The sequence below is a fragment of the Contarinia nasturtii genome, unplaced genomic scaffold (genome assembly GCF_009176525.2).
Source record: "Contarinia nasturtii isolate CC-2019 unplaced genomic scaffold, AAFC_CNas_1.1 Cnas_scaffold_928, whole genome shotgun sequence".
Lineage (NCBI taxonomy): Eukaryota > Metazoa > Arthropoda > Insecta > Diptera > Cecidomyiidae > Contarinia > Contarinia nasturtii.
Window position 1 is genome coordinate 2,557,947 of NW_022198275.1, and position 25,090 is coordinate 2,583,036.

Genomic DNA, 25,090 nt, shown 5'->3' on the forward strand with positions numbered 1-25,090 from the left:
GGAACATTCAATTCAATGTTGTCGGATTGCAAAGAGGAATTATCCTCCACTAGCCCATACGTTACCTCAGCTAATTTGAATTCAAAGCACACATTCACAGCTTGAAACGGAATGGAATTCAGTCGAAAAGAAGAACATCATTCGTTCAATTTGAGAAATATCATTTCTTTTTATTTAATTAGTATGCATTTAATCATAATAAATGTATTTAACTTTTCATTTTTTTATCTGTTTGTTTCCATGAAATTGATTCGAACAACAATCTAAACCTAAAATACGAAAGAAAAAAAGAAGTACTTGGGATACAATTTGAAATGAATTTCTTACAGAAAACAAATCTTTCGAATAAAAAATAAAATAAATTTCGAATAAATGGAATAAAAAAATACCACTGTTTTTTTGCTATAAACAAACTAAATCGTTTGTATGTATGTTAATCGCTAAAATTCTCTGTCAACGAAAAAAGAACGGAATAAAAATTGTGTGTGAAAGGGGGCGTAAAGCATATAAATCAACCAATTTATACAAACAACATTCAATAAATGGATTCTATTTCCGTTTTTTTTTTTTAATTCAACGATATTGAGCTCTTTGTCATTCAGTTTGTCAATAAATTGTCTGCATTGTGATTCTAAATAGTTTTTTTTTGGAATGGTTTAATGATTCATTTTTGTTTTAACTACTATTTATATATTTCTAACATTATTCAATAGAGTTTTTGTTTTGTTTTTTTTTTTTCTCATTATTTTTGTTTTCAGATTAATTATACAATTTGTATGTAGTTGGTTTGTCAACAGAAAGAATCTAATACATCTGAAGTTTTGCGGAATATTCTGCACATAAGAATATTAAGCTTGTTGCTGCTTCTTGGCATCGGAATTAAACAAAATGAAGAATGAAGAAAAAAAAATAATCCATTCAATTTATTTATAATCTAATTTGTTCCTAAACACATTTAATTTCACTTTGTTTTTTTTTTTCATATATTTTTTTGCATTATAATTTCTTGTCTGATTTCGTTATGCTAAACAGTTCCTAGTTGTGAAAATTTGTTTGTGTGTGTTATTTTGTCGTCGTAGTCATCGCAATGCCATTGAACACCTTAAGTTTACTGTTGTTTGTCACGACTCATCGCTTTTATTTATTTATTTGTGTTTTATATTTTTTTTTTCTCGATTACTCTTATTCTTATATATTCAAAATAATCACGATTAAAAAATGTATATTTTTACAAAAGAATTCATCATTTCATTCCGAAAACAGTACAACGATTACACATATCTGTGACGGTTTTGTCAACGGGATAGGAGACCATTTATGTGTGAATTAAGTTTTCAGCTTAAGAGAAAAACGACAGAAAAGTATATCCATACGACATTGAAATCGAACCAAAAATATTTTGAGATTTTACAGAAAAATTAAAATAAAAAAATAAAATCGAACACGACGAAATAAAACGAAAAATACACATTTTCATCGAAATGATATTAAAAGGGAATTGCATTTTAAGTAGATTTTAGTCACAACTAGAGTGTGTAAGTGGGTGTGTGTATTTCGAGAATATTAACAGTGCATTTCGGCTAATTATTTATTTATTTCTTTCATTTATGTACACAATTTTTTTCATCTTTTTCTTATTTTGTTTTCTTTCACAAAATCTATGAATTTCAATCAGTGCATTCATATATTTCATTTACTCATGTTCAAAACATAATTCGGTTCTCGTTCGTTTGATTCTTTCGCTTGCCAAAAGAAAATGGAGAACCTATTGCAATATTTACTCGATTTCTTTTACTTTCCAAATCTCAAAATTTGTAAAGACAATTTGTCGGATATCGAAAATTGGTTGATGCCTATGTCGATTCAACACCCTTAACTCTGAAGCTCTAGTCTTTCATTCATTTTATATTTGCACAATTTCGGACTAAGGATTTATTTTAATTATTTTCTTCAGCTATATTTATCTAAAAAACAAATCATTCTTCATTAAACATAATATTTGAATTTGAAATTTCAATTCAATTGAGTGTTCACAATATAAATCAGTTATTTTCTTTTAAATTGCCTATAAACGCACGAAGTATACTTTCTCTCTCTCTCTCTCTCTGTGTGTTAAGTACATATTTTTTTAAAGGAATAGCACAAAAGACAAAATATATAATACTCATAGTTTTTTATGATTGCCGCAAATGTTTGTGTTACTTCGACCAATCGCAAAAAACGAAACGATGATCACATGCGCTCCTAATACGTATATTATTGCTCAAATGAGTTATGGCGTTGTGTCTTATGCCAGTGTTCCGTTTACTATTAAAATTCGGCCCAATTAATTTCATATTCAAATAAATATTGGCTTTTGTCATACTGTACAATGTTTGCATTTTTTGTGAATTTGTATTTTTTTAAACCCCTCAAAGTGGGTTGTGTACAGTCTCGTTTACAAAATTGCAGTTTGGATTCCGCTTTAATCATACATTTCATTTCCTTTATTGCGGCTAAAGTGTTGGGTCATTTAATTACTGTGCACCCAGCTAGCCGGTACCTATGGGAGAATCACAAAAGAAAAGTATAGAAATTAGCACAAAATAATGCAAACATATAATGAAAATGAAATTGCAAAAGAAAGTGAATTTAGATATGTAAGAGGAAAGCAAGCATGTACCCATTGTGGTTCTCTCTCCAGTGAATTTATCTCGGCCAACAGCTGATGATATGCACGTTCAGTGTCATTGTTTATGATTATCATATCGAATAAATGACCCCATCGAGCTTCCATATCACGTGCAGTTGCTATGATCTCTTTCAGGTCTTCATCCTGTAATGTGAAAGCAAATAATATATTTTTTTATTACAAAATAAAATGCACTGGATATTATTATGAAATTTATTTTAACAATGGGATGCGGATATACCTTGTATGGCTCGTGGTTGCGTTCTTTCTTTTGTCGTAATTTTTCGAGACTAGGTGGTGCCACTAGGACGACGTATGGCTTTAAATCGCTTGCACGCAGCAATTTCAAACTTTGCGGGTGTAAATTCAATACACAGATCTTTCCACTAGACACAACAGTACGTATTGCTTCAAGGGACGTGCCTGGAAATTAAAAAAAATAAACAATCCATTGAATTTTGATGATTTTAACTCGAGTAATTGACAAACTAATGTCCAAATTTTGACACTCACCGTAATAGGCTTTTTCATATTCACCATGTTCTACAAACTTACGAGCTAAAATGTCGGATTCGAATTGTTGACGCGATATAAAATGATAATCTTGGCCAAGAACTTCGCCTTCGCGACGCAATCGAGATGTATCTAAATGTTAAAAGATCGCAAAATGAAAAACGGTTAAAAGGTTTCATTTTTAATAACTGTGAATATATAATAATAGCTTACGTGGCACAGCTGCTGCAAATCTATCAGAATCGGCCATCAGTCTTTGTCGTAATTCATGACGTCCAATGTTTGGCGGGCCAATTAAAACAATCGGTCGTTTATGTGATGCACGCGGATAGTATAAAGCTACTTCTTCATATGTGAGTATTTCTTCTGGATCAGGTTCATCTGGTGTGGTTGTTGCATATAATGGATATCCAGCTTCGCTGCTGGTTTTCTTCATTTTCTTTTTACGTCCTTTGCGTGCACAAAGCAAAGTCGATCCTTTTGCACCTTCCTTACTTCGGCCGCCACGTAATAGTCCGGCTTCGCCAGCGATTGCCAATTTCATTGATTCACGTTGATGCTGGAATGATTGGCTCGGTATCAAACCGGCCAACGTTTGATCTTCTTCACCTTCACGATACGCTTGCCACCAATTTGGATCGTCACGCGATATGACATGTAGTACATCACCTTTCTGAAAGCTTATGCCCAATTCACGGCACGGTATATACAAATCATCTTCGGGATCATAATCGAAATGGGCACGAACATGAAGTACAGGCGGATCACGTCCATAGCCACCAATTGGCGGATGACATGCAGGAACAATTAAGAAAACTAGCTGTCCAGTCATGGCACTTAATAAATCATAGACATCATTAACCGATTTTCCTCGCATTCCGATTCCATTCACTTCTAAAATTTCATCGCCTTCATGTAGTAAACCGGATTTTTCAGCGATACCACCTCGTACAATACGACCGATTACCACCGCTTCGCCCTCATTTCGTACAGTAGCACCGAGAGGTTCAGCTGATTTCTCAATTTTGATGATTCGAATATGGTCCTGATTGTCGTGTAAAACACCTAACGTTAAATCTCGTTGAAGCTGTTGCTATAATCATTAAAATGAAAATGTGAAATGAAATGTGAAACGAAACAGAGAGAGAGAGAGAGAGAAAGAGTCGTTAAAACCGAATTGCATTTTTAGTGGAATTAATGTCATTGCAAGTGGTAAAATCTATTATTAACTTACATTTAATACGTTGTTATTGGCGATATTTTGATTTGAAACGGTATCGGATCCATCACCTGCAACATATAGAGATGGACCAGGTGTTCGATCCGTTGCGTTTGCAATTGAATCATGCGCTTCAAGCAATCCTTCCATTTCGTAGGTTGATTGTAAATTACAAAATTCGATGGCATCCGGTGAACTAGAGTGAGCCAATAGCTCAACGCACTGTACACACATGAAACCGAGCATTAATGGCAATGGATTGAAGTTCGATTGCAAGAGAGAAAAGTATAAAAAGATTTATGCGTCAATAAAATGCAAGGAAAATTTTAAAAAAGGATGATGATGACGATGACATAGTACTATGTTAATGGTAAATATACATACTTCTTTAGCCAAAGCTTTGGCATCCATGCGAATGGCATTTTGTGTACGTGGCCGACGGCGTTGTAGAACTGCGCTTCGTATATGAAGTGCTCGTGCAACGACTGGTCCTAACAATAAACTTTGAACATTTGTCACACGTCCTGCCAACGAAGCCAAACCGTGCTTATTCAATTGGCCTTGAAGTTGTTGCAATGCTGCTACTAGTTCATTGTAGCCTATTGAGAGGTAACAAAAAACGTGAAATATTAACGGAAAATCCAAATTCAATAAAAAAATACACATGAAAAATGCGCAATATGAAAAAGAAAAATTGGAACGAATGCGAGAAAAATATTCCACAAATTCAATCATTTCCGATGATCTGTCGCATATTTTATTGTCAAAACCATAAAAAGAAAGCACAACCGCACACAATTTCTGCACGAAAGTAGTTTAAAAGCCATACTTGTTGTATTCAAAACCGATTTTATTGCGTTCATTCGAATCAACATTTTAAATAGAGAGAAAAAGAGAGTGATACACGGAGCATATGCATGAAAGAGACAGACACACATGGTATAATGGTGATATGGGAAAAATCGAGTGGAGATGCAAAACAATTTAATATTGCACATAAATAATGGCAAAGCACATCAGTCAAGTGTGGCGGCGGCAACTGTTTGCGAGTGCTGTCACATAAAATGTTCAATTGTTGGTGGTGAGTTCATGTGTACGGGCGCTAGTGCGGGAAAACACCAATAAAAATGCATATCAAATTAAATTCAGCACGTATCTGGAAATGCTGGGTATCATGTCAAAGGAAAACGCAATGAACATAAATTTTCATATAACAATTTCTTTCGTTCAGATGATGAATACATATTTTATTATGTTTTTATCAACAATGTTTCTCATCAATGCTTTTCCCATTGTGAATCATTGCTTCCGCTCTGTTTCTCTTTTTTTTATTTTTCTCTCATTATATTCGTTGGTTCGATGTTGTTTGCAAGAGAGCAAGTGTGCTTGAAAATTTAAAAAATATTGTCAACACTGTTTCCATTTCAAATAAAAGTTGTTGTTTTATTTCATTCCCTCTCTCAGTCATTGAATAACTTATTGTCATATAGGGAGACGCAACGCGGAATACGACGTGATATATGTATTTGTTTATACTGGAACAACAGCACGCGCTTGTTTACACTTGTGCACACAAACACACAAAAAAGAGATACGAATAAATATAATAATGAACACAAAACGGATATCCTCTTTTGTATATTTTCCCGTTCACTGCACCTCGTTAACTCTAGCGCAATTCAATGTCGCTTACTTCAGTAATATAAATATTTCTTTTGCACTCGGCCAAATTTAGTGGCAGAACACAAGGAAATCATTTATTGAATGGGGAGAGGAACAAAAAAAAAATCATGAACAGCCAAAGAGGTTAAAATTTACTCGGTTTACTTTTCTTATTCAATAAACTACACAATAACGATAGTAGTTTGAAGTACGCACTTTAGGTCCATTGAAAAATCGATGCTTGAATGAAGAAATAAAATATATTCTATATAAAATAAAAAGTGACGAGATAGAGATGGAGCAAAGGCTAAATGGTTTGCTCTCCCAGAGTTATCTTTCGCTCTGTTTTCTCACTTGTTGGGAAAATACAAAGAAAACAAGCTTGTGGCTAAAAACGATGTGGTTAATTAACACCCTCGAAACTGAGTGGCAAAACCAATAAAAGCGATGGAGTGCAAAAAGTGAAAACGGATTTTTTTCTCTCTGAATGTAGCAATTTTAAAATGAGCGATTGTACATGTTTTCATGGTTTTGTGGTTGAAAATGCGCGTGCGATTCACTTACCCAAAATTCTTTCAACATCTTCATCGGCGATGAATGCATCGTTGTCAATACCAATGGGTGGTCGTTGCTGTTCACTAGCCAACGGATGATTATCCTGAAGTGCTTGTAGTTTACGTGATCCACGTAAACTGGCACGCAAAAATTCATTCTGTTGTGCTATACGCTCCTCTTCTTCTCGACGCCGTCGTAATTGCTCCTGAAATGAATACACACAAAACGAAAACATTGCAGAAATGGTTAGTATATGAAACGCATTGTGAATAACTTTAGATACTAAACGGTAACTTGCGTTGCCTTAATATTTGATGCCTGGTTTGGGTATTTTCTTTTTATTCGACTATTTTATGATTTCATTAAATTTTCACGCGAAACGTTTTTCGTCTTTTCTTCGACGTTGCGGAAAGTCTGTTTGTTTATGCTCTTGTGCTACACCATATTTTCCAACCCTCTGTAACACTACTCACATTCGCTCTAAATATACTTGCCTTATATTCTTCGATGCGCTGTGCATTGTGGTCATAATACATGAGGTTGTTAACACTTTTACCATTCGATATTAAATGGCCATTGTTGCTTGGACCATTATTATTGTTGTTGATGCTATTACTACAAAATTGGCCATTTATTGAACTTGTTTTGTTCATCACCATTTTTGATGTTCTCGCTATCTCTGTATAGTTACTACACTTCTTCGTTTCACTATATATAGCGATTTTCCGCTTGTTTATTTCGTTCTCTTTTGCGTTTGTTTAAATACTTTTGTTACGTTCTTTCCATCACTCACAATTTCACTAAAAGAGTCTTCAAATCATTTCATTCTCCAACAAAGTGTGTTACATATTTCATTTCGTGTCGCTTCAAAACTGTTTCGAGTGATTTACAACAAAATTTTTATTTTTATTTTCCATTCGATTTTCGATAAATTTCGAAAAGAAAACTTATTTCCATTCTTGTGATGTTTTAACTAATTACCATATGAACCAATGAAGCGGTTTCAAGAGAAAAAAAAACAAATGTAAACATTGATGATGACAAAGCCTCGCTTGAAAGACAGCGTAGGCTCTTGCATTCATCGACATATACTCAACAACAAAACCTAAACGCTTATTTTGATATATCTGTCATAGTAAAGAGAGATGAAAAAAGAATAAACTTTCAGAAAACAAATATACAACTCTTCAGTCCATAGTTCTGTGTGGTGTGCGCACACGCCCATATATTCTCGTTACTTTCAAAAACCAGTCGAAACGCGATCGTTGTGCGTTCATTAGCGATGCGATTGTGTATGAAAAGAAAAATGATGCAAATCGTGCCCAAGAAAGTTTTTCGAATTAATTAACTAACAATAAAAAGAACGTATGAATTGAATTTCGAACTACAAATTCTTTGATTAGGCAATTCATTATATTGTCTGAAAAATATCGACACGCTTTTTATGTGCGTCGCAGAGAAAAAAAATAATACAAATCGTCTGCATGCGTATAAATTTGATGTTCGGTTGTGAATCAAATAGAATCAATTGAAAGTGTTATTTGGTATTATTTTATTATCTCTGGCCACTGTTTTATACGCAAGCACACAAACACATTTTAATCTGATAATCAATTTGGAGTAATCCCCGATATAAACCATACGACCGGTGTAAATCTAATGCTTCACATTTTTGCGCCATTCTCTGCGTGTGTACCATGCTTTGGCTTTTGAATGGACGCGAGAAAATAACACATTTTATTTATCGCATCGAAACTTTAAATCCATTGACACACATTTGCTCACAATAAATTGCCTCAGTTCATTCGCTTCATACAGTCTCTCGATATATCGTTGCTTCGGCGGTTATGTGCATGCAATGTTCGGACACACTGAAAGAGAACATTTTATTAACCGAGCTTGGTTTGAAGTGGAAACAAACATATACATACATAAAACCTTATGTGTAGTTAATTGATTGGCCATTGGTTTTAAAATGTTTCGAGAAGAAATTCGATTTTATAAATGTCGATAGATTTCTTTCGGCTTCCACATTTGTTGAAATACAAAACAAATATGGCAAAAATAACAAACATAAAACGAATCACTCACAACGACATTCACAAATCCAAGAGTAAGAGAGCAAGAGAGGGAGATGGAGAAACCGGAGTTTTCGCATTCATTCGCCGCACCAACACTCGATTTGCTTGAAAATTGCAGAGATGTCAATAAATATATCGGAATATATGAATTTGAATTAGACGAAATTGCCCAAATAAATGTGCATTCCAATGTTCAGGCATATAACTAGACGCTTGCATATCATAACAGCCGACCAAATGCATACACACATTCACTCACATGTAGATATAAACGTAGACATACAGTTCCAAGCGATGAAGTTGGCAAATAGTACGAAATGACATAAAGTGCAAATAGTTGATGTTAATGTGCACCAGAGTAAGACTCGCATTGATCTATAGCACACTAGTTTTGCCGATGCAAAATATAACATTTGCATAAAATTTACCATCCAGGTAATTGAATGCGAAATGCTAAGCAAACATTTATTTGTATGTATGAATTGATGCAAATGTATTTTAATTCAATTTTCGTATTTTGAAGCATTTTGCCGCCACACGAGTGAATGAGTTGAACTGCAACAACGATAAATTGTTGGCCACAAATCAAATCGATAATTTACTTTACAAAGCACTATTTTGACCTTATTCCTCACATTACTACAATTTTCACCCAATTTAAAAACCACTTCACGAATTTTGTTTTTGTTCACAAATGATAAATATTCAACTTATCACCACCGACATTTTCAATCGACATACGGAGAAATATACAGAGCATACGTTGATATATTTCTATTTCAAATCGATATTTCGATTTTATATATATATATATATCGGCTTAAAAAGATATTAATCATATTAGTGAATGACTTTTTTTAAGCCTTGCACGACCACTTGGCGCCATTATATCCAATAAAACAATTCAATTTTTTTTATATATTCACGGCTCACACCGTGTGTGTTTCTCATTTCTTAAAGTATGGGCATTTTTTTATTATCGCCAAAGCGAAGACAAAAAAAGTGTGGAGAAATCACATGATCACGAAATATTCAAGTCATCATCGTTAATGACAACGATCATAAGTCACAGCCGACCATACAAATTGTAGTGCCTGTCACATTTTTCAATAAACATTTTTTTTTTGTCTTTTGACTTTCTTGTGTTTGTATGTGAAATATATATTGATCACATCGGATCGAATTGTGTCTCATTTTCAGGAAATGGCTTTTTAGCTTGTTGTTATTATCGTTTGCAATATGTCATCTTTGGAACGTTCACGAAGTGGTGTGCGGTTCAATTAACGCGCACACAGCAAATACTTGCATTTTTTAAACAAAAAAGAAAGATATTTCTCTGTTCACGTAGTCCATTGCTCAGTTTTATTTGTATGCAAAAAATAAAATAAAATTCACATTCATTGAATATTTTTGCATGGAATGTCAATTAGCTATACGAAAATTGTATGTGTTTATTTTCGTTTTGATTAGTATTCAAATAATGTTTTGTTTTTGCCACTTCCATTTTTGGTGATTCGAAACATCATGTTCGCCTTTATGAAATAAATTGACTGAGCACAATGGGCAATATGTTGTAAAACTTATTGAAATCTAATGCATAATCGAACGCATTAAGTTCAAAAACAGTCGCACTCGCGATTGTCACATGATGAAATTTCAATCATTCACTCCGCACTGTCAAGCACATTCAACAGGATTTCACATATTATTTTTTGTGCTGTCGATGTTCACGATTCATTCGAAAAATACCAATTTTTTTGCCCACATACTTTCATGCATTGGTTTTTTCTCTCTTTTTTCGGGTGCAATACATTTTTCCAAGTGGATTTCGTGTACGAATGGCTGAATAAATCGGTTTATTGCGCAGTACCACCAGACCGAAATCAAATATCACTCGATGCGGCGCAGCTTAGCCAAATCGTAATCATTTTCGCAATTTTTTTTTACCACATGCAATACTTGAAGTATTTTTTTTTATCGTATCGCTTAAAAAAACTCGTTGTACATACACGTATAAATGTGTGTGTAAATATTTTTTGACGAACCATTGCACTTTTTGGCAGATACTCATATTCACTTCACTTCTTTGAATTTAAGTCTGAATACTTTGGGAAAATGAACAGAAGAGAGAGAAAAAATGCGGCAGAAAAGCGAAAAGAAAAAAAAGAAAAAAATTGGAATATGCAATTTAAACTTGTATGTATGGCTCGATGCAAAAGTGTTTTCTTTCAAGCTGCTGCTCATATCGCTCAACAGCAGACGTCGACTTATGCAATGGATGATTTGAGGATCGGTTATTATATGCAGAAAGTGTGCGCAATGATGATGTTGTTGTTGTTGCTTACGGTGGATGACACAAATACAGAGAGGCACAGAGCCCCCATTCAGAGAAGAGAGTTCACATGCAAAATTAAACGAGATATTGGGATTGAATGAAAGAACGAGAGAAAAAATTTAAACAGTGAATGGGTAATTAAAACTTGCAAATGATTAGTTTCCATTGATGTTTGCGTCAGTGCATTTTAATGTCTGAATTATTTATTCGTGAGCTATTGCATCTCAAATGTAAAGCGATTTTAATGCGTTCATATCTCACAATAAACAATCGAAATCCATCTCACCGCTTGTGTTGGATGGATTAAAATCCAAACTTTTCGAAAATTGCTTGTAGCTAAATATCGCAACGAGCCAATGCAGATGTGCACAACTTGAAGCTGTAAAGTGAAACAACAAACTGATTCATGATGATTCTAACGTTCAATAAGAGGGAGAGATAATAACAAATATGCAGGTAAGCATTAAACATTAACACGAAACACTCGTGATAGCGTGAATAGCAAACTGCCGATTACAGCCACGATGCGCTATTTTTATTATTGGAAATCATTCGGTATGATTCCATACGGATTTGCTTCAGTGCATTTTCTATTTTTGTGAACATCATCGATTATATTTTTTTTCTCGCTTTCCATTAAAGTGCCATTTCATGTGGTTGGGCGAAGGATTTAGGTCGATCAAAGCAGCAACAAATAACAGTGTATGTGAAATTCAGAACTTTTGATATTTTAGTTTTGTCACACTCAAAATCACTGAAACGTAATAATCGATTGCCGTGAATCGGATAAAAAACAGACACATACACAAGAGTTGGTTGCTTAAATGCCAAATAATCATAATAATCACGCTATATTCCATGAATCGAGTTTTATAACGATAAAACCGCAACGAGAAGTGGCGGCGGGTACATGTGATGACGACTTTCATGCACATCAAATAAAACTGATAAGTAAGCCTTGAGCTGTTTTATTTGAGTGTTTTTTTTTTCGTTTCAATAATTAGTCAACAGCAACAACAAATTTTCTTTTTTAATTTTCCTTGATAACAATAGATATCTCACACAGATAACAATAATAGCATTCCATCATACTTAAAAAAATCAATTCACCAAAAATAAAACATAAAACACGAAAACAACAACATTATATGCATGGCACTTGATAGAAAGTGGATATGTTAATTTCATTTACAATGGCATTGCATTTCGAATATAAAATACCTAGTGCCTCGACAGCGTTCAAATGCATTTTCTTTCAACTCTTTTTTTTATGTTCAGTGTTGTCACGTCATGTATTTGAAAGGCTAAGGTCAAATTTGATTCAGAATAAACAATTATAATCCATTATGTTCGCCCGAAGTATACGTCATCACATACACTCATCACACACGCTCATTTTCCACTCGACAAGAGAAAACAATCCAGAACGAGAGAAACAATGGATTATTTTCACACATTTTACCATGATAATTATGGGGCATTCATGAAATTATTATGGTAATGAGTTCTGATTTTCAGCCACTTTTCGCATATAATCACTAAAAAATTGCTCACGCATTTATAATAGCATCTAGAAATGTACACATTTTTGGGCATTTGTTGTCACGATTTTGGACGGCGTTGTCAGGGGGCGGATAAAATTCAGTGAAAAATCGATTATTATTTATGTTCAATGCATTTATGCTCATCATTTTAGATAATTTCAAAATGTCATCTCTCCTGCTCTTACTGTTCTGTCCCTGTTTTGGTTGTTTTTTTTTTGTCAATGCAATAACAACATTCAAAGGCCAACTTCGACATTTGGCTTAAAATGACGTAAACAAAATACCAAATCCGGCACAGATTGTTGCAGCCTAGTTTTCAACGTATGCACACAAAATACAGAACAAAATTTCAACTATTTTCGATACAACAGAAAACACTTTATATTTTAATCCGTAAAACAACTCTAAACAATCTACATTGCACACATACGTGTGGATACACTGAAATGATGCCAAAAATCTAATTTCATTTTTCGATCATTCTCGGAAGTGATGGCAATCGATAATAAATTTTATATAATACGCAGTTAGAATGGCCAGAAGAATCACCAACAACAGTAACACAATAAAAAAAATTCACACACTTGCTGTTGTCAATATTCGAACATTGCTGTGTTGTTTTTGTTTAACCCGCACTCGTTAACAAATCCACGCTAACTAATCACAATATCGCATTTTGTGTAGCCATAGCACACTCACACCGTATGCCGTTGCTACTTTACTCGTTCACGACACAGTCAAAACACACCACATCGATATAGAGTAGAATAACATTTAAAAATTGAGAATGAGGAAAATAGAGAAAAAGAAGAAGAAGAAGAAGCAGCAGTATATTAACGCACTTAAACCTGATCGTTCCAAGTGAGTTTAGTCAACCACGCACACATACTCTCTCACACACATCGCATAAAAGACAATTACTAAAACAAAAACAACACCAACGACACACAAACATAGTATGCTTGAGGCTTTGGCATAGTGGTGTGAATATTTTTATTTTGTTGTTCAATGCTTTTCGTATACATTTTAAATGGATACACTGTTTCACTCTATGAATTGCTGAAACGTATAAAACTCACGTCAATGTTGAATGTGCCATAAAAAAAACTGTCGAACAACAAAAGAGCATGAGAGTAAGGGAGACACGTGATTACCGTCTATTCAGCATTCACACATACAGCATTTATAGTGTGGCACACCAGTAAATGAAAACAACACAAGAAATTGATAATGTGTACGTGCGTTTTATTCATTCAGGTATGAAACGTTATTATAACTTCACGTATGAGCATTGTGTGAGCGGAGAGGAACATCGACGCAAAGTGAAAGAGAACAAAAAAAAAGTAAACAGAAAAATTCTTCAGCTGCAATTGCTTCTCTTTCTATCTCTCGCTGTGGGTGAATGCGTCTCATGCATAAACTATCACGATCATAGAGTGGCCGACTCGAACACTTATGCGTTACTTTTTTTTCCTACTCTGTGTTGTAACTATTGAGAGAGAGAGAGAGGGAGAGAGCAAAGCAGTCATTGTACCCAATACTCGTGGACATGGGGACATGCCAACGACAAAATAAAAATAAATTGTTCGCATGGATTTATAAGTAACCGGGCAAGTTTGTTTGTAGTTTTTATTCGACAAATGTCATTTATGTTTGTTTTGCATGTAACCATGGTGCGTACATATAGTCGCATAGAAAATGAAAATGAGTTTATGCCATTTCATCAACATACAGAGAGTTGAGAGCATTCTCGATTCTGTCACGTTTATTTGGTCTTTTTTTCACTTCATTTGTTGTTGGATTTTTTATATATTTTCTTCTCTTTCTCTTGTATCGCAATTTCTATTTCTCTTAAATGACTTTGGTAAAGTATGGTTGGGTTTTTTCTCTATCTGTTTCATCATGTGTAAATCGCTTGGATTGGCCGTGTGAGCGTGTTTATGAACTCTTTTCACTGTACAATGGATCTTGTATTCTGAATAGTGCAACCAAGTGGCGACTGTGTGTAGGCCGTGGCATCGTGTTGTCGTTGTTACTGTCGTTGTCGTCGTCGTCGTCGTCAAATTAATGTTTACTAAATGCTTGTGTTATGGTTATTGGTGCTGGCAAGCCCGACGAATAATTTCACCTGAGCCACGTAAATACACCGGATGAAATGAACAGAAAAATCCAGAAGTAAATCTATTCATGGGGTTTCGGTTCGTGTTTTTGGTTAAATGAATGCATTTTAATGTACGGTATTTGTGTGTGTGTGTGGATGCATTAAAATGCAGACGCTCAATAAACAAAGGCGATAACAAATGCAACACGATGCTCTGATACCAGTCAGGTATTTGTGTGCGTGCATACGGTAAATGTGTCTATCAATTTTCATAGTTGGAATTCAACACAGTGGGATGGTGATCAGTCTCTTCCATATACTCTTATTATTCTTCTGCTTTTTTTCATTTCGTTCTCAAGTACAGAAAGCAAAGGCAAAGAATGCCAAGACAGGCGCACGCACTTTGAATAAATTAATTTGTAATGTTGTCGACCACGTATATTCGCTTAATACACTCAAATTATTTGGAGCTTAAAATCCGGTGAGCACATCTTTTGTGTATTTTCTCATTTTCGGTGGAATTCAAATGCCATTTGCCAATTTGAAAATGAAGTCGCCTCCATAGAAATTCTGCGAAATGCTAAGCTAATTCGTTTCACTTCTCTCCTGTTGCTTTCTGAGTGTTGGGATATATTTTTTCCAAAGAAATGTAATCAGAAACTTGTAGCACGTAATTACAATTTAAAATGGCTGTATTTGTGTTCATCTTTGCAAAACAAATATTTGAAAAATAATCACCGTGCCCAATTCAATACAAGATTTTAAGAGCCCAACGATGAAATGTAATTTATCTAAATCTTACAATATATTCGCAAGCATTTTTTTCCAGTTCTTCGGAAATGATAAGACAGATTAAAAAAACTGGGGCGAACTATTTCGATAACTTGACAACATTCATTGTGCAAGAGACGAAGTTTATAATTATGGAATTCCTTGAATTTAAATCGTTCGATGAGTGACGTTGTCGAAAAAATTTAAACTATTTTCCATCTCGTATTCATTACGTGTGAAACACATTCTCCTCTAATTGTTCTAGGCTGTCCGAATAATGAATTCATTCATTAAATAATGTCGAATTACGTGATCTATTTGTGGTGTCTATGTACAAACCGACAAATTGGTTTGCAATGCGCATTTTCAAACGTGTGTTTTTGCATTGTTTAACATATCTTTGTCTAGTAATATATTCACATATGTGTATATGAATTGCACTCTATAATATTGCATTCAATGCATGTCTATGCCAAGTATTTTCCACTTTCTATCATATTGATTTCAATGGAATTTCTTCAATTGATTCGGCATTTTTGCACGAATTTAAAACGGAAGGTGAAAAGCAATAACGAGGCCGTATGTCCATTTGATGTTGCTAAATATTACCAAGGTTTTTAATCACCAGTATATTGCAATATCATCATTATTACTATTGTGGTAACACTACACTTTTAACCGTTCGGTTGCGAACGGTTTGCTTTGATGTGATCTGACAAAAAAAATATATTTTTTATGTTTTTCTCTACATGCAATGTGCTAGATTATTTAATCGATGCAATTAAAGCAATTAAATTTATTATAATGCGATGCATTTCTGGCACTCATCGATTGCATAATTCCAATGCCGTTTGATAATGCAGTAGTGCACTGCATCGTCGCACGCTATCATCACGTAATCAATCAATAAATTCAATAGAATTTATATCAAAATTATTTTTTCTTCTTCTCGCTCTCTCTTCTTCGTATTTGTTGAAAAGCCCAAATATTTCATTTCACATTGATTGGCATTTGCCGCAATTTCAGGAAAATTCAATTCACATTATGCACATTTGCATTTCAGTATTCTATAATGGTTGGCTGTTGTTGGTTTTGCTCTCAAAAGTGCACGATTTTTTTTTGTTCTTGTTTCAACACTGTCAGAAATCGACCGTGCAATGATTGATGACGGAAGCGCACCAAACGAACAGTAAAATAGCAACAAGAACAATGAGTCGAACAAATTTTATGTTTGAAAAGAAAATGGGAAAAATCAACATTTTTGTAACAGCTGCAGAGTCAATTTAAATGCAGTTGACATTTCATAAAATCGAAAAAGTTTTGCATTCATGCAAAATCACCGCACATCTACCCGCACCGTTGTAAAGGACGGGGGAAAAAACTATGCGAAATATTTCAATTTCAAAAATTGCCATTTGTTTTATTAAAATAGAGAGTTTTTAGGGTTGCATCAAGTTTGGCACATATTATAGGAAGTGTATGAATTGTCTGGCATGGTGTACACAATTTCACCACCCTTGCGCGAAATATGGAGAAGGAAAAGAGAGAGAAACGCATCAAAATGTTCACCACTAACAAATATCAAAGTGAAGTAAGAAGTTTTTGTAAGCAAATCACGTGTAACATATAGTAGCAAAGCGGTCTTTCTTATCATATACTGTATGTGGTGGAAGAAAAACTTATGAATATTTGCATAAACTTTAGATCATGCGAGAGAGAATAAAAATGAAACGTAGACGAGGTTTTTTTTTTAAATATTGACCGATTTTTCACTTGAACTTTGCACGGGCAATGTTACAATTTTTTTTGTTCTTCTACGGGATTGCATTAAAATTTAATCAAATCAACTGATCAATGCGTGAAAAGAGTTTTAGATTATCATTTTGGTGGAACAAAATTCAAAAGAAAATGATCATTTATCAAAAGTGAGAAAAAACCGCTCAAGTATTTTAGTTATTTTAATACATTCTTTACGACTTTTGCTTCTTTGCATACAAACAAGCCTACGAGCTTTCGACGAAGTTCGGTGGAAATCAAATACGTCAGATGTCGCTGTGAGCACATATATGTGCCTTTTTAGCATCGAAACAATTAAATGAAGTTATTGTATTGTAAACCAAAAATAAATTGTTGAATATTAATTTCCGAGGTTAATCAAGCGGAAAAAATATAACATCAATAAACAACTGTTTTTTTTTCTTCATTGAAATATTTATGGATGACACATTTTTGTGTTAAGACCCCGGGTATACAGAGATTTTTTGTCGGTAAATTGTTTTTTTTTTTTTGACAAAATAAAAAATGGTGTTATTTTTGTTGTTGTTTCATAATGCATAATTCATCTTTATCTATTCTGTGGGCATTATACATAAAAAACAGTTTTGTCACTTTGGACGCATTTTTTGTGATTCGTGTTATAATAAATAGTATTCATTTCCATGAATTAATATTGTTTGTTTTTTGTTCATACAGAAGACTGTTTTCTCGATAGTTGAACAAACATTAAAACATTCCGCTCAATCGTTTTGCATGAAAATTGAAATGAATGAGATAAAAGGAACAAACACACTCACCTGATATTTTTTGATGCTTTCAATTTGTTCGGGTGTTGCATCAACAACTTGAGCAATTTGATTACTTTGTAGTGCCGGATTACGGTCGGGGACTTGTGGTGCTGGCGCTCGATTTACTATTCTTCCATCTTTCTCCAAATTCAAATGACCGCGTGGCGGTGGTACCGGTCGAATTGATCCATTAAGCTGTAAAATTCAATTAACACCCATTATTAATAAATCACTTCAGTCCGATGCTGACAAGAGCAATGTTTTAATTTATGTAATTATGACAGAAAAGTAGAGATATTTTGAAATTTAATTTGAACATTTCATGTTTCCGATTCATATCTGCATTTCAAACATTAATATTTACAACGTTTCAATAAGCAATCAATTGATTTGTTGATTCTTTGTTCGGCATATTCCTTTTTATTCTCTGTCTCTATTGGGATTTTATATGCAGCTCGTGAATATGCGCGCTAAACCAATGGAAAATGGTGTTCTAGTGTTTTGCTGATGTTGCAACGAGAATGAATTATGTAAGTGTGTGATAATGTAAAAAATGTCTGAGGTGAGATATAGTGTACACAGCTTGGCATTATGGGATGAGTATGTTTGTGTTTGAAAAATAGATCGTAAAATATGTTTTAAGTTTTCCCAGATATAAATAAATAAAATCAAACAATCTTTTTGCCAATCGAAAAATAACAAACAAACTTCAATAAAAAAAAAACAGCAAAATCAAAAACGATAGATTATGAAACGAAAATGCACAAAAACCCCATACAAATGTGTTCTTGCACAAAAGTGTTATTCTAGTGTGAGAGAAAAGAAATCCCCCGAACAAAAATTCTACCTAAATATTTGGATAACTGTTAAAAGCCATCGAAAATTATTCAAATTTGTTTTTTTCTTTTTTTTTTTTTTTTTCAATTTTATCTCCGTTTCCAATGAAGTAAAGACTATGAATATGCCTTTTTGTTTCGGTGTTTTTCTTTTGATTTGTGAACATGTGTTTGTTTTGCCCTTTTTTTCTTCATTCTACAGTATTGGGTGTTACTTCTCAGGTATTTCAATGATATTAGTTAACAATGTAATAAAAGTAAATTTGTTGTGACCGTAAAAAAATAATTTTGTTTTTTTTTTTCTTGTCTTCATCTTCTTGTTCGATGAATGGTTGAATTTGATTGAAAATTCGTTCTTTTTGAAAATAACCGAAACGTTTTTTTGAACATTCAATGTTATATCTAGTATGACAAAGGCGGATAGCATGCGGTTATCTCAACATTTACCGAATTCAAAGAGCAAGTGTAAACAGTAGAGTGTGTGCGTGTGTGTGTGGAGGGCGCGTATGGCGCAAATCAAAAGTGTATACTTGTACCACAAAACATAAGCACCATCGGGGGAACAATCACCTAATTGAATAAACATGATTAAGCTTATTTGTTTAATTCATTAGCTGTTTTACTTTGTTTGACAACGGACCATCATGTAAGTATGCGTGTTATACATGCAATGTACACCAATTATTGCACTCCTCTTTCTATATTGAACAAATCCTATATTTTGGTGTCTTGATTACTTTGTATGTGCCGGTGTATGTGATCAATTGAAACACCGTCATATTCGTGTAACGAATTTTCAAATGCACACATATTTATTTGTTATTGATACTCAAATGCGTCCAAAATAATTTCCATTTAAAGATATTTATAATGGTTCAAGCGTGTTGAAAGTACATTTGTCGTTGTGGTTAGCCGTGTCAAATGTGTATGCACAAAAGCCCCCAGAGCAATAAAGTATAAAACAACTGATAAAAACAAAATGGAACACCAGAATGAAAAATGAAATGATAAACCAAAATATTCTCTAAAAAAAATCAAACCAATTGTTAAACTATACAATACATAAAAAGAATCCCAAAACCGAAAAAACAAAAACTAAATGTAAAATGAAGAAACAAAAAAAATACCTCGCTGTTTCGGTTTGGCGTTTGTGGTGTTGTAATGTTATTGATTGTCTGTGAATTTGTTGTGGATGTAATGATTGCGTCTTTTTCAGTTGTGGTCGATGTTGAATTTGTAGATGATAGTGATTCTTTTGATTTTTGTAGTGGATTCGATGTGGCCGCTGTAGTGGTAGCGTTTTTCGGATAGCGTGGCGGCATTTTGATTTTGGCAACAAAATTATCGGGAACATCAACGGCCATTTCTCGATGTGGTCCCAAATCATATTCAGGCGGTCCGATTTCACCGCCCGATGATGAACTACGTGTACTAAGCGAACCACGGGATTTTGTTCGATAGCTCATCGAATCGAAACCAATCGATTCACATACCGAGCCCAACGATGATGGACATTTACTAGATGATTTTTTACTGAATTCATTGCAACTGTCGAATGACGACGATGAATTTTTCATGTGATGATTGTTATTTTGATGAAGATTCGTATTGATGATTGCATGATTGTTATCGACATTTGTGGATGATGTGTATGATGGTGGTGGTTGTAAATCGAGTGACACACCACCATTTCCAATGGACGATGAACCGGATTTTAGCGACGATGTTGCCGATGATGTTGACAACAACGGCTGTTTTTGTGAACCATTTGGCGTATAAATTACCTGTGTGGTGGGTGGTCGGGGTGGTGGATATCGTGGTGGTGTCTTATTCCGTGCAATAAACGAATCGGGAACATCAACTGCCATTTCGCGATGTGGACCTATTTGGATTTGCAAACACAAAATGATTAGAGATAGCAACAATGTGGAAATTACTTAATTTTTTATCATTCTACTGTTTTTTCTTTAAGTTGTGTCGGCGTGTCGCTGTACGTATGAGAGAGAGAGAGAGAGGAACGTGGTTTTTTTCGCATGCAATATGTAATTAAACGTGCGCGCAATTAGTTTTTAACGTTTTTTTTTTCTATCTGAAATTAGTGTCATGTGTAATTTGAGTCTTTGACATAAATTCGAGAAAACTGTAAAGCGACCGTGTAGCCGTCTTCATTAATTGAGATTTGCTGTGTCAAAAAGTGGATACTATGTGTGTGTCGGCACCAAGTTACATGAAATGCATCGTTCAGAACCTCAGCTCCAGAACGAGCACGGTGTGTCGGTTCGCATGAGTACATACGAGAATAGCAGAAAATACCATGCAAATATGCAAAAAATGTTTGAAAAGCCGCTTTGCTTACGCACGACATCGTAAAACAATTTTTTTTCGTATGTTTACATTATTTTTTCCGCACTCCATGCATTTTGGGATTTTTTGACCTCGAACATTTTCCTTACAATTTTATTATTTTTTAATATGTGTACTGAAATTCATTTCGTTTATGATTCATTTTTGTGAATAGTCGCAAAACCAAGCGTGTTTTACCGCTTGAAAAAATTGCAATGAGGGAGAGCAAAATGTGTTCGTGTATTATTACCAATTCTCAGCATTACGACGACACACTTTCAGGCGATTTTGCACGTTCCACGAATTTTTGTTATTGTTATGAAGATGAGGTTATTTTTGCATCGAGAAAAACGACAATTAATTCGGACCAAAGAGCTATTGTGCCGGAATGACAGATTGCATTTAAAAACAGCGCTATATGAACAAAACTTGCATTCTGCAAATGAAGCGCTCTCATTTGGTATCGCTAATTCCAGTCTCAGTTTTTCTCGTTTGCTTTTCTCTATTATTGTATTTGAACAGCCAGCACCATAAAAAATAACATTCTTTTTTTTTGCTCTTTTGCTCAAGCCACAAACTCATAAAAAGTGCATTAGTAAATAGCCGAAACGTAAGTTTTTGCAAGACATGCATTTGGTTTTTATTTGGATAACTTTTTAGTGTGGCGAATGTCCTTTTTTGCGGTTGATTTTTTCCTCTTTCATTAGTTCAACATCCAATTATGGATGAAACTTGGACGGAAAAAAAACTTTGCCATTTCCCATTGGTTTTGTTACTAAGTGGATAAATCTTGAGCACAAAATACTGCTACATTTTTCGGTTTTCAATCATACGTACCATTGTCTTGATTCATTGGCATCATCGTTAGCATTTCTAAGTTGTGTGAATCTCGGTAGGTTCCGTCGGTTATCCGATAGTGTTCGATATTGTCTGATTTGATATAGTCATCAATTGAATCACTTCCGCTCAATACCACAATGCTTGAGCCGGATCGGCGTCGTGGCCTGCAAAAAAGAGAAAAAAAAAACGTCAAGATGAATAATTGAGAACAAAGTTTTTTTTAAAATATAATTAGAGCATTTTATATAAATTGTATTGTATATGGTGAATCGTAAATTTGGTTCATAGTTGATTGCCAAATATATAATTCATTCGTTGAATTTTCTTCTGTTGCAACATTCTGATATTAAGTCAAGATAATAATAATAATAATAATATTTCCTTGAAAACACAAACACACAATGTTTATCACCCAAAAAACATGCTTATTGGCTATGGAGCCATATTTTGTAGAACTGGTTAGAAAAACCGATGTTTTGTCAGAAGAAGTGGAAGATAAAAAAATCAAATAAAAAGTTTAAATTAAATGATGCAAGCGAATCCATCGAATGTGAACTGAAAAACTTCTTGTTTTATTTCCACAGACAAAATATACAAGTGGAGTTTTTATTCTAACCCATTCATACATAATATTTTTAAACAAGATATTAACGTGCTGTTTTTGTAAACTCATAAATTGGGAGCAAAAGAGAGAAGGGAGGGCAATAGCAGCAACAATGTGTTGGAATGCATTGGAAAAACTTCGGCAAAGGCCGTAAATGAACACTCAAGTGCGTAAAATAAGATAAATGCGTCGTCATAATTACACTACTTAGGAAATTTTCTTCAAGTAATTTCGAGGAACATAAACTACAGCATCATTGCATCAGCTCGACTGTGATGAGCATTTGAAATGCAAAAAGTTTTTCGTGTGCGCTCTTCTTATTTGCATTATATGTCATACACGATCATTGTCGTCGTGAAACATTTAAATTAAGTTCAAAAGTAATGAAACTATGTGTGTGAAGTATGTGAGATGTTCTGAAAAATGAGAGTACGGAAGGGTTGTTTGCCAAAAAATAACAAAGGCATCGACAAATGTCATTTTTGAACGCGTTCTCACACACACATATAAACTCGCTGAATGAATGGCATTAAGCTGAAACGATTCGTACGTGTCTACCAAAACTTTCTTCATACTCTATTAATCCATTCATTTTGTCGTTATTCGCATTCTATTTAAAATGTTTGCAGACATTTGTATATTTTATTTTATTATTTCATATTGTTGACTCTCTGTTCTGGCATCGTTTTTTTTTTGTCGTTTGTCTATTTTTCAACACTTGTCAAGCAACGGTTTGATGGCCTTCCAAGTTTTGCATGACAGAGAAACAGAAAAGGAGAGAAAAAGACTCATTTTACAATGTAACCCACTTAAAATTAAAAGGATCTCCATTCATTTATTGAAGTATAAAAGACAGTGTACTACGATGGCAGATGAATATTAACCGGGGCACGAATGGAGATTACAGAATAGGTACAACAACGAAATCGGCACACATACATATAGAGGAGACATGAACATATTAGCACACATTTCAGAATGCTTTCGGATCTCCTACACACTCCTTCCCGAGCATCGCTCATCCTCTCTCTCTCTCTTTCACTGGATACAAACAACAGCCGAACAATCATTGAACAACGACAAGCGCACACCAATTGGGAGCAAGGCACAATGAAAATGTATAATCCATAGACTATACAATAAAATATACTATATGAAGTGGTGGCGAACTACTTTCCTCATTGCGTTAGCGTGCACATACGAGTATTCTCACAATTTTTTCTGGAGAACAAGACTTACAAACAGCCACCAGCGATACGGTTTAATACATACTACAGGGAAGCGAGGGCGTTGGCAACAACTGTTCACAAAAAAAGTGGATAGATAGAAAGAGAGAAAAAAACAATACGGCGAATTAAATGTGCCACGACTTGTAGAGCAAAACTGAAGAAAGAAAATGAAAAAAATTCAGCAAACAAAAAAGTAGAACACGAATTTCACTTCTATTTGACAATGCGTGGGTGTAATATTTTTTTTCTCGGGGGATTCGGTTGGCAAATGCGAACGGTTGCAATCAATCTCAAATCAGGTGCTATGACAATTCATTTTTAGCCTGACGTCGTTTGATGTAAGCAAATTTTAATGCTGTTCTATATTCAATGCACGATTTCATGTTCCATCTCATTTAAATCTCGAAATTTAGCAAGTGCATTTTTACAAGTGAAAGCAATTCAAAAAAAAAAGTGCACATACAATGAGTGAGGACAAAATATATTGCTTTCAGCATCCGATAAAAGCTGCACAAATATAATTTAGAATGGGCGGAGGCGGTGAGCTAACAACTTATAATAAAACATCGTCGTTGAGTAACATCGAGCGTGAGAGACGAGCGACAAAATTGCACTAAATATTGTGCTAATTAAAATGCTTTTAAATTCAAGAACTTCCAGGGTCGCACTCTGTAGTACTGTGAGTATATGACTAAATTTTGTTCGGTGCATTGAAAACAGACTCTCTAACTTCATCTCTATCTCGTTCGCTCTCAATGTATCTGTGATTTAACTACCAATTCTGCATTTTATTAATTGAGATTTGCAATAATATAAATATATTGCAAGTGTTTCACATTTTTCACATTACTTTAAAAAGTTTTCCGTAAATCTTGCATTTTTTCTACTACTTCTTCTTATTATTTTCTTCTTTTGAACGCGTAGATATTGCAGTTTCTTTCCACACTTTCTATTTTATGTTTTTCTTTAGCAGCATCGAACTGTTTTTTTTTTTTTGTTCTTGATGCAGTTTGCAACCATTTTTTTCACTCACTATTTATGGGAATCCTTTGCAGTGGACGTTCCTTTTTTTTGTTAAATGCTTGTGGCCTATCTCTCGTTGGTTTTGATTACGTGCTCACAAAGGCTTTTGTACATATACATTGCCTTCATGAATTTTAAATGAACGATTCTCTGAAATGTGTATGTTGTTTTTTCTCTTGTTCTCTCTCTCTCTCTGTTT

General features: G+C 34.2%; 1 protein-coding gene across 6 annotated transcripts in view; it reads right to left on the bottom strand.

Moving 5' to 3' along the window:
* Positions 1-710: 710 nt before the first annotated feature.
* The window catches only part of LOC116343112 (MAGUK p55 subfamily member 5-A), an 83,131-nt gene continuing 58,751 nt past the window's right edge, over positions 711-25,090 (bottom strand). For 5 of the 6 annotated variants that reach the window (XM_031771011.1, XM_031771010.1, XM_031771009.1 and 2 more), the window contains 11 exons: positions 22,033-22,199; positions 19,980-20,734; positions 18,026-18,211; positions 6,630-6,825; positions 4,788-5,002; positions 4,419-4,625; positions 3,398-4,277; positions 3,185-3,316; positions 2,913-3,094; positions 2,663-2,815; positions 711-2,542 (listed from right to left, as the gene is read on the bottom strand). In XM_031771011.1, the coding sequence (XP_031626871.1) occupies positions 2,513-2,542; positions 2,663-2,815; positions 2,913-3,094; positions 3,185-3,316; positions 3,398-4,277; positions 4,419-4,625; positions 4,788-5,002; positions 6,630-6,825; positions 18,026-18,211; positions 19,980-20,734; positions 22,033-22,199 (3,103 nt within the window). In that variant the 3' untranslated portion in view covers positions 711-2,512. The remainder of the gene's footprint in view (positions 2,543-2,662; positions 2,816-2,912; positions 3,095-3,184; positions 3,317-3,397; positions 4,278-4,418; positions 4,626-4,787; positions 5,003-6,629; positions 6,826-18,025; positions 18,212-19,979; positions 20,735-22,032; positions 22,200-25,090) is intronic. The other variant, XM_031771013.1, reaches the window with a different exon arrangement.